The sequence below is a fragment of the Hypomesus transpacificus genome, chromosome 2, assembly GCF_021917145.1.
Source record: "Hypomesus transpacificus isolate Combined female chromosome 2, fHypTra1, whole genome shotgun sequence".
In the NCBI taxonomy this organism is placed as follows: Eukaryota; Metazoa; Chordata; class Actinopteri; order Osmeriformes; family Osmeridae; genus Hypomesus; species Hypomesus transpacificus.
Window position 1 is genome coordinate 16,429,727 of NC_061061.1, and position 10,881 is coordinate 16,440,607.

A 10,881-nucleotide genomic window follows, 5' to 3' on the forward strand; every position below is an offset into this window, starting at 1 on the left:
AAAAATAATAGGGGAAAAGTACCAAAAAGAAATAGGAAAAAGGTTTAAAAAAAAGCGCAGTGACAAATTGGTCGAGTGTGTCGCGAATTCCCTTTTAGATTTAAAGCCGCGTGTAGCCTATCGTCATATCTTTCCAGAGTAATTTATTTTCTCATTTCTCTCTCCACCTCAGTCCCTCTCCCTCTCCCTCTCTCTCTGTGAATTTATCTGTTAGCCTCTGCGCGCGCTCCAGTCTCGTGCGATTGTGGAGGGAAAAAAGTCAATAAAAGTCTCCAGCGACAACTGTTTCCCCCGTTGGCCTCTTGTCTCCTTCACACTATCTCTGTCCTACTTTGCCTTTATTTGTTTATTCACTGAGGATGCCTCGCTTCTCCTTACTCCTTCAGGTATCTATTCTGTTTCCCTATATCTCCCACACCAGCACATCTACTAGCCTAACATACATAAATATATAAATAGATAATATATCAGAGCAGTTAAATTGAAAGGCATGTCATGTCATTACATAAGAACCACATTCTTAAATGTTGAACTTTGTTGATACAAGGTTGTACCTGGCTGTTGTTTTTTCTTTTGAGTCAGGTTGGGGGGGTTACAAAATTGATAGGGCCCTTGCTGCCTCGGGTCCCCTGGCCACAGGGTTAAAACAGGACTGATGGGTGACTCCCCAACTATATGACCAGGCCACTCAACCCCCCGATATCCCTGTCTCTATTTCAGTCCCAACATCTGTTATTGTCTGATTCTTAAGAAAAAAGTGTTAGAGCAGAGAATAATGAAATCAAAGCACAACACACACAGTCAACAAGCCTCTGGTAAGAACCACACTGTGTCAATATTAATCTCTCTGACAGAAAGTCGAAATATGGCATCTGTCACACATCATCTTCCCTCTCTCCTGTCCTCCTCTGTGGAGGATGGAGAGATTGGGGGGTGGGCTGGAAATGGGGGCGGGGGTGGGGGTGGGTGGAGGATCGGTGAAGAAGAGAAGGGGAAGGGAAGGTTGGCCTTGGGGGATACATACAGTCTTTGAGTTGTTTAACTTACTCAGGCTTATATCTGAAGCCACCAAGACCAGTGTTGATAAAGGGGTAGCAGATGCCATGATTATTTTACTGGGAATGATGTTGAAATCTCAGCTCAGCAGTGCAACAAGTCTGAGGAACAGTCTGTTGAGCTCTTACTGACTGCTGAAGGCATGATTAGAATAGCACCGTCTTCACATGCTAATGGTCACACACGTTGAGAGGAATCAGGCAGGAATCATCTCAAATGAACGGCAGTCACGTACATTTTCTGCGGCCAGCACGAGACAGGGATCGCCCTATCAGACCTGAAGCCACTGATGTTTTCCAAAATGCATCCACTATCCTCTACTTATCCCTCAATCATCTCACCCACTTTCCTCCACTTCATTCTGTTCCTTCACTCATCCACTCGTTCCACCTAGTACCCTTTCCTTCCTCTTATCCACCTCTCCGACGGCTTCCTAGTCCTCCCACTCTCTTTACATCCCTCTCTCCACTGGACTTAGTCCTCTCTCTGTTCCATCCCCCCTCTCCCTCTCCCTCTCCCTCTCCCTCTGCCTCTCCCTCTCCCTCTCCCTCTCCCTCTCCCTCTCCCTCTCCCTCTCCCTCTCCCTCTCCCTCTCCCTCTCCCTCTCCCTCTGCCTCTGCCTCTGCCTCTGCCTCTGCCTCTGCCTCTCCCTCTCTCTCCAATCCTCCTCCCTCTTCCCCCTCTTTCCCATGTGATGAATGAGTCTGTCTACTGGGTGCAGTTCATATTTACTGAGCAGGGGAGCGCACACTGTCAGTCTCCCTCACCCGCCACATCTCTATCCCTCCGCTAAGCAGACAAAGAGAGCAAAAGGTTATGGCCGGATGAGAGGAGACGGGAAGCTGTGGTCAGAGAAGCTATAGCCGATTGCCCAGCTGGACACGCGGGGGCTAGCACATAGTCTGGCTTTTAGCATCGGCACCCCTTGACCTGGTAACACTTTAGCTTTAAAAAAGAATGACTCCAGAAGTAGCCCGCATGTGGTATCAACATTGCAGCTACATTGGATGTATCGCTACGTAGCACTGGACGCTAGCAATGAACGCCAAGTAGGGCCTTGTGTTAGCGTAGCCCTCTGTGGATGCCCAAGGTAACGGAGAGTAGCGAGGAAGAGTTGACAGCTCCTGTCTAGGTGGTGACGTTAATGGGGAATAAACAGGGTCTTATTCATCTATTTCTGCTCAGCCCGTACCCTACTCTCTGTGGTGTGTCTGTTGGCCAACTCTCATCAGTCTGTGGTCAGCGTGTCTGTGTTTTGCTCTCTTCCTTTTGTGTCGAACCACTGAATGGTTTTAGGCACATACTGTGCAAGACGGGTCCTATCTCCTACCAGCTGCAGCCCTGCCAACACTCCCTAAAATACCCAGATTCATCTACGCCCACACACCAGTGTGTTTTGGGGACTCGAACGGGGAGTTTGACCTGCGAGTTGACCCCTTCATGAATGAGAGGAGTGGATGCGGGCCCGCCGGAGCCCAAAGGGACAGGCCGAGAGCCGTCTCAAAGCCGCGAGGAGCCACCCCTCTCTTCCCACACACTGACCTCTGGGGCCAGGTAATGCCAAAACCGCCGTAGCGCAACGACACCAGTGACACCAAAGCGCCAACGTGCGAAGTGTGTTCCTCTGCCAAATTGACAAAAATATAGACAGTAAATACAAGGAAAATTGGATAGCTCAAATTACATCACAGAAAGAAAATCCCTCCCAACTGGATTTTTATAGGATCCAATATGGGGTAATTCAATTTTCGAACTGAAACCTAAAAGACTACCAACTGTCTGTCGAGGTAACAGATTGAAAATACCTTTGGCTTATTTAGCTTTGGGGATGGGGGAAAGAAAAATAAATGTAAGGCTTTATGTTTTCATCTGTTGATGCTTTACAGAAGCATCAGCCATACCGGTGTCTCCACGCTGCACTGATGAAACAATGTCATCACAGACATTCATAGACATGTAAGAGAACCCCAAATACACGAGAGTAGGGAAAGGTAATGACAGAGAAATGGGAGCCACAGGGTAAATGGAAAAACAAAATGCTGAGATGAAGTTGAAGCAAAACATCCGACATAATCATTGAAATATTAGGGAAAATTGGAAAGAGTGGGTTTTTCTGAAAAAAACAAATATAAAGCCTCTGTGCATCGAATATAAACAGTCTGTAATTGCAGGAAGAGGAAAGATTTAAATACAAATGCAGGCCTACCTTACTGTAGGGCTGTGGATATGTCATATTTCTTTCTCGACAGGTTTTGAAAAGCTTTTCTGGAATTGCAAATTACAGTGATTTTACACAGAATACAAAATCAAGGACATAGTAAGAGCTGATAACAGGAAACTGATGTTTGTTTTCATTTAAATAAGCTGATCTGGATTGTTTAATAAAAAAATATGTTCCTGAACAATCCATCTGTTCTTGGTGCCTTTATGTCAAGCAAGCTGTTCCTGGATAAATTTCCCCCGTCGATTCCCAAAAGCGTCTTTTTGACAGCTATTGGTTTCCCCCTGGTGCCCCAAGTGGGGAACTGCTGTTCAATTATAGCCCTTCAGGGGCAATTCACCGGCGAACTAATCTGCATTAGACCAGGTTCTGGGCTTCAAACTATGACACATCCGGCTATTAACACGCTGACAATAACAGAGACAGTCGCTGTGCCACCCCTACACTGACACCTTCATCCGTGAGGATGCATTCTTTACTGCAAACCCCCTAGTGTGTCTCCACATGCAACGTTCCTTCCTACCCCACACACTCCCCAGCTTAATCATATTTGTCCATCTTCTGGCTAAACCAATGGAACATTCAAAGAACGTCTGCCACACAATCCATCTCAATTTTCAAAATCTATTAACTTTCTTTTGTGTGGCCAGACTCCCTCTAACGCCCGATCTTTAAAATCTGTGGTTGTTCAACAATTATGATAACTGCAACAAGGGGAATTAGAGGATCCACCCATTCATCTCTCTGCTCCTCCTACACACAGACATGACGCCGCTAAATGAAAAATGGACACGGTTTAAGAAGTATTGATTCCAGCTTTAAACAAAGGTACACTCAATATTATTTAGCCCTAAATACATCTTTGTTATCTGTGCTGGAGTCGTAGTTATGGCTCTGTCCTCGTAATCACAGACATAAAAATAATAGACCAATTCCCTCTGAATTGACCCGGACAGACTTGTTTGGGGCCCTTGTCCGAGTGATGCATATCCCTGGTGTAAATGAATGGGTGCAGAAGGCTTGCTGCTGATGACTGGTTTACACTATAAGGGGCAAATATATAATTTCTCTTTACATACTGCAGCTCAAAAGCCATTGAGGATGACGTAACAAATTGTGCATGAATACAAAAGAAAAACTTACAAAAAGTGGCAGAGCGATCACGCGTTTGAACCCGTTTTGGGGCACGCAGTGTAGATGTTGTACACAATGCAACGGGATTAGGAAGGAGGGGTGGGCCTGTGGGGACATCTAAATGTTCTGATTTAAGGGAATACATGTTAAAACATAGTGAAGAACTGGACTGGGTGGGCTTACTTGACATGCTGCTTGTGGCAGGTGAGGTTGGTGAAGGAGATGGTGGACACCTGAGAGGTGCACAAGCACAAGGACAGAGAGTAGAAAAAGGAAAATAAATTGGAAAAAGGTGCAACTGTGACAATAACACTGCTAATATATCAGGGATGCATCTGTAATTTCACATTAATTTAAGATTCAGCACTATCCGACTCTTATGCATTTTTGGAGGCTGTTCAGGGTGCCCGACCTCCATCGCTAATGTCGGCCTTTTCCGATGGGTCCTCGTCCTCTTTCAAAGGCGGCCTCTGTTTCGGTCTTGACCAATGGTGTGCAAAATGATACCATACAGAATTAGCAGATTAATCTTCTATCTTCAGTTCAGTTGCTTGTTTGTGGTGTCCATTGAAGATACATTTACAGGCCCCCGAATAATAGATATATGCAGGCAGGCCCCTGAATGACATTAGCCTTAATGATACGCACACTTACCCAGTAAGCTCCTGGGGTGCCCCTGCTGTCTGGGTTGTCCGGGCAACACATCCTTGCCTTAATTTGTTAGATTAAACATTTTAAGTGGAAGTAACTTGTCTGTCTTGCTATATTTAGTCCTGCCCTTTTAAGCTGCTGGGTTTATACCTGTTAATAAGCGAATGTCAAATTGTTTGATTGAACAGCATGCACCCGTTTTGTTTAGGACATCACAATGTAAGTGTAAACATTTTTATTTTATTTTTATTAACAAGTTAATCAACAGATTGTTGTGACAGATTGTAAAATAGATCAAAATACAGACTGTGCTTACATGGTATTTCATCTGACATTAATATTATTTCAACAGTAATTATAGCATTGATTGGTCAAGAGCTAATCATGTAGAGATAAAATCTATATTGTGAAGTTACATTATTGTACGATTGTCTGAGCTTCATAAACATACTTCAGTGTTCACACTGAACATAATCTTTTTAGAAGCTGGCACTTTGCTTTTAAACAAACTGCAGTCACTATGGTCCTTAACATGTTGACACAGTCTTGTAACTTCTTCATGAATGGTTTGGAACTCATGGTATATTACAGCTTTAAAGTCTTATCTGCAATGGCCGCCTTGCCGCCACTGTATTCATCCACCTGGCATCAATAGAACCCCTATCCACCATTTTATACTGGCCCCCAAAAAACACACAAGTTGGAGGATGACTGATCCATCAACCTTCCCATCTCACTCAGGTACATTTGGTCAGGTGACCGGTCAGGTGGTGAGAGCGGGCGAAGCGGCGCTGGCAGCGAGGGCAGGTGTAGGGCTTCTCCCCGGTGTGAGTGGTCATGTGACCTTTCAGATGACCCGACAGACGGAACGCCTTCCCACACTCCTGACAGGTGTAGGGTCGTGAATCTGAGTGGATCCTCCTGTGCTTGACCAGATCTCCAGAGGCTGTGTAGCGACGGTGACAGTCAGGACATTCGAAGGGCTTGACCCCGGCATGAATCCTCTTATGCCTGATAAGGTCCCCAGATTGAATGAAGCTTTTGTCACACTGAGTGCATTTGTGAGGCTTCTCACCCGTGTGAATGCGCTGGTGGTTCTTCAGATGCTCACGCCGGATAAACTGTTTGCCGCACACGGTGCAGTGGTAAGGCCTCTCCCCTGTGTGACTCCGCATGTGTGCTTTCAGCGCTGCAAAGTTGACAGCTTTTAGTCCGCACTCCACACATTGGTGGTTCTTTTCGTTTCTGTGGACTTTCAGGTGAAGTTTCAGGTTGGAGTTGAGAGAGAAGTCTTTCCCGCACACCGTGCAATGAAACGGTTTCTCGTCCGTGTGGGTCCGAAGGTGGTTGGTTAGACCGGTCTTCAGGCCAAACTTTTTCCCACATTCAGGACACGAGTGAGCTTTCTCACCCGAGTGGGTCGTCATGTGGGATCTAAGGTGTCCTTTCCGAGCGAAGCTCCTTCCACACACCTGGCATTTGTGGGGTTTGGCCCCTGTGTGTATTAGTGTGTGTTTGCATAAACCACTGCGGTCTGAAAAACATTTGCCACATTCTTTACAGACATAGGGTTTCTCACCAGTGTGCGTGCGCATGTGCACAGCCAAACCCTGAGAGCTGCGGACACATTTCCCACAATCTGGGCACTGCACTCCAGTGTCCAGGCGGAGAGGCCTGTCTTCAGACTTACCGTCTTCCGGTTCGTCACACCTGTGAGGCCCTTGTCCCCAGGTAGTCTCAAAGCCCTTCCCACAGTCCGCACAGCTGAGGTGTCCTTCGCGGCAAATGACGGACATTTTGTGCCAGCGCTTGCAGTGCCTCTCCAGGTTGCCGAGATACTGGAAGCTGCGGGCGCAGGTTGGGCAGGGGTGTCGTCTCCGGGTTGGGACGGAAGGGTGGGCTTTGTGGGCGTGGACAGTGAGTTGTTGGGAGGTGTGGAAGGATAGGTTGCAGTGGGGGCAGCTAACTGTGGGCGTGAGGCAGGTTTCGTGGTGTGAGTAACGTCTTTTCAGCATAGCGTGGTATTTCCTCTGGTGGATCCACTTCAGATGTTTCTCCAAGAAGCAATGTTTGGTAAATGACACACCGCATTCTGGACAAGTAAAGAACTGAGCAGAGGAGACTAAGAGGGACAGTTGGTTGGGTAAAGAGCGGAAGAATTAAAAGAAGAGGAAAAAAGGAATAACTCTGGTTAAAACAACTTTATACAATGCTTAGTCACTGTGATAAAAGGCATGTTATGTGTTGAGTGTGTTCCACCGTACCTCCACTGTCCCCTCCACATATCCCGACATCAACGTCTTCCGTAGCATTCACCTGCTTCTCCTTATCACCACTATCTTCCTTCAGGCACAATTCCGTTTCTCTCTTTACCTCCACCATATCAAACTCAGAATTGCGTTCATCTTTTAGCTTTAGATTAAAGTGGCTAGTGTTAACTTGGTCCGTTTCTGATTTGGATAAATTAGCGGCTGGATCACTCAATAATTCTTTTGTCAGATTTGACCCACTCTCGCACTCCTCCGCACTTTTGTCGGATAGTTCCCACTCTGTTTGTTCCTCTTTGATATGGATGTTGACGCAAATTCCATTTTTGTTGCCTGTTACATATTCTTCTCCTGCACATTGTTGTTGCTCTGTCTCAGATTTTACCAGTCCTCCATCCTTGCTAGTCCACTTGGTCCGGTTGGGCAGAGATCGCTTTTTGACAGATTTATTCTTCATCTTAATAGTCGTTAAGGGTACCAATTCAAGCCATTCTCTTTAAATTCATAAATCCCCGTGGTAAATGACCAGTTTGTAGTCTGCAGTCCCCACAAAACGTCTAGCGAACTGTAGCACGATATGTCCAGGTTAAGATTGAGACCTGAGCCGAAATCAATGCAAAATGCAAGTAGCTACTTCTGTAGCACCTTGATGTATTGCAGCTAGCATGATACTCAAATAATACGTATCGTGTAAATATAGTATATTGTAGTTATAGCTATATATATATTACTGTACTGTAGCCACAACAGATGTTTACCTGGGGTGTAGCACTTCCTGATTCTGTAAAGGAAATTTAACCAATCAGAGAATGATGACAATATTTTAAAACCGGCGATTGGTTTGTGCCCGTGGTAGCTTCAGATAGACGCTGCAGCTGACTTTGCAGTAGCTGCTGAAGTTGTTAGGGTAGTAAAAGCATGTGGTGATGGATAATGCTAAACCACAGAAATATATCCATGATTTTTTTCACCCAATGTTGCCGTTATTTTTTAGTGATGTTACACTCAGATACTGGGTATCATCTTCAAGCATAATACATCTCGTATTACACATAAAAAATGTAGGCCTATGTGTAATTCGAGATGTATTCATTTTTGGCAGCAGCAAGCAATATAATACATTAGTTGATAGAACTGTAAACTATACTGAAATCTGTTTGAACGGACTTTAGTTGCACAAGTAGACTATGTTCTAACACATTTTCCTCTGGATTCCATCCATCTATTTATGGCATCTTAAATAAGACTCCTCCCTAAAAAATTCCCATTTAGAAACCAAGAGGAAAGATTGTCTACCTCTACTTCACACTGGTGAGGTATAGGCTGAATAAGCAGAAGCCTTCCATAATTCCATTACACTGAAGGGAATTAAACCAGCGTCGGAAATACACGAGGGCAAAGGGCAAAACTGCCCCAAATAAATAATTTTGTGTGAAACACGTGTTTCTGAGACCATCATGTACAGTTACAGTCATTCATCTGGCAAAAGTCCCCAAATATGTTTTGGTTGTAAATGCACAAGAAGACATAGGAAAATAACATATGTTTTTCATAAGACACTATTTGAGAAAAGACTCACATCTAGAAATCAAAAGCAAAGATTGTAGAAGTTCACATTTTTGAACATTCTATCTTTTTTTTTCTTTCTATAGAATTGTGAGACCCTTGATGCCAGCCTACATTGTGATGTTTAAATTACACAACAACATTTTATGAATAGATCTTGGGTTGAATCTTCATTGGATACATCTCTTGAGGTAGGCTCACATACTTAAAGTTAAATATACCCTATGAGAGTCCTTCTCTATCAGTTAGGAAAGCAGTTTAATAAACTGAAAACAAAGTGACTGATTGATTAATCTGTAAAGTTCAAATATTGTCAAAAATATAAATAAATCTGTCCGTTTTAGAACAGGGCAGGTTATAAAACGGTTACATAATCTAACAAACTAATCAGTTGTTATTTAATTGAGTGTAATGTCTGTTTTCAGATGGTAAGAGATGGATGATACATCTCTCATCGAGGAAAGAGGAGTTGTGAGGAGAGAGAAAGCAAAAGACTTTCTGAAACAGGAAGCAGCTCTGGTACGGTCTAAAGAGGAAGTGGTTCTTCGCAGGACCATAACCGGAATAAAAAACAAGATCAGGATGAAGATTGACCTTCCCCAGTACGAGATCAAGACTGCACTGATGAAGGAAATAGAGGAGCTGCAGAGCGAGTACAAGAACGCAGGGGTTTCTAACTCGGTGAGCATGACGATCAAAAGGAATCAGAAATTGTTATGTATTTTTTGTTCTAGTAAAATGCTTTGTGCTCATTAGACAACTGCTCATCCTGGTTTTTAAATAGTCCAATCTCCTGATTTGCTCAACTTTTATTGTGACTACAAGGACTCAATTTCCGCTATGTTATGTATTTTCCATATGCAGTTGGTCCTAACACTGGCCCCAACACTGACCCCGGAACCACCTGAAGAGGTGGTTCTTCGCATGACCATAACTGGGTTAGAAAACAAGATCGAGATGAAGACTTAACTTCTACAGTCCTTGGACCTCCAGCAGGATTAGGGTTGTCGACCTATTATCGGAGACTGCACTGATGAAGGAGATAGAGGAGCTGCAGAGAGAGTTTAACAAGAAAGCAGGGGTTTCTTGGCCCCAGCCATGCTTTCAACCCAGAATGCCAAGGTCCTACCTGTGATGAAGACAAATATGGAACTGACCACAAAGCCCTCTGTCTGCCCCTACCAAGAACATTTGGTTTCAGGCTTTAGATCAAAGTCACGTCCCAAGGCACAGTTTGGACAGCATGGTTCTAGGAAAACCATGCCAACCCAGTTTAGCCTAGGTTCCAAAACTTCTGACTGCAGTCAGCGAAACATTCACCGTTCCATCACAGGCCAAACAAAAACAAGGAGAGATCTACCCAGACAGGATTATCCTAATGACCACGGTGACTACAGTCACATTCATTTCCACATGGCTAGAGTTACCTCTCCGCATGTAACTCAAACTGTTGAGGCTTGCTAAGAAGCAGTCAATGAGAAAGTACTATCCATACCCCAAGTTCTTGGACTTGCATAGACCGATATGGAAACTGCACCTGCAGATCTATGGTGAGCATACAGACTGAAATAAGTTGAGTCAATGGTAAAAACTGGACATGATTAACCCTAACATTCATGCATGCTACAAATGTATGACCAATGATGTTGTGTTTGTTACAGATTAAGTTGGTCCATTCCCTAAGTGTTTGGCCTGGCATCGACCGATATGGAAACTGCGCATACTGCAAATAGTCTCACCGCATATTCATTTAAAAACATTTTCATTAATCTCATTAACATGAGTTTTTATTCTGTGATCGTGAATAGGCTACATACAAGTTCAAAATAAAAATCTTTTTTTTGTGTGACGATTTTGTGATTCATCCTAAACTGCTTGCTTTATTAGTGTTTATCTGGTCATGTGATCAAATACTATTAAACTATGATAGAATCTGACAAGTTCACGAGTCCATTCATCAGACCATATTGAATTTGAAAAAGCCTT

The 10,881-nt window shown here is 44.1% G+C and overlaps 1 protein-coding gene and 1 long non-coding RNA gene across 2 annotated transcripts; one reads left to right on the forward strand and one right to left on the reverse strand.

Moving 5' to 3' along the window:
• Window positions 1–5,342: 5,342 nt before the first annotated feature.
• Window positions 5,343–8,107, reverse strand: LOC124480752 (gastrula zinc finger protein XlCGF57.1). The gene is made up of 2 exons (XM_047040339.1): window positions 7,327–8,107; window positions 5,343–7,184 (listed from the first exon to the last, which is right to left on the reverse strand). Exons 1-2 carry the CDS (start codon window positions 7,784–7,786, stop codon window positions 5,800–5,802), a joined length of 1,845 nt encoding a protein of 614 aa, XP_046896295.1. The 5' UTR covers window positions 7,787–8,107; the 3' UTR covers window positions 5,343–5,799.
• Window positions 8,108–9,499: 1,392 nt separating this feature from the next.
• Window positions 9,500–10,744, forward strand: LOC124480968. The gene is made up of 3 exons (XR_006957598.1): window positions 9,500–9,576; window positions 9,760–10,445; window positions 10,557–10,744. It is a non-coding gene; the product is annotated as an uncharacterized LOC124480968 (long non-coding RNA).
• Window positions 10,745–10,881: the final 137 nt, after the last annotated feature.

Coding starts and splice junctions, on each gene's coding strand:
- LOC124480752 (XM_047040339.1), bottom strand. CDS start 7,786: ATGAAGAATAAATCTGTCAAAAAGCGATCTCTGCCCAACCGGACCAAG. Junction 7,185..7,326: donor ATGTGGAGGGGACAGTGGAG/GTACGGTGGAAC, acceptor TGTCCCTCTTAG/TCTCCTCTGCTCAGTTCTTT.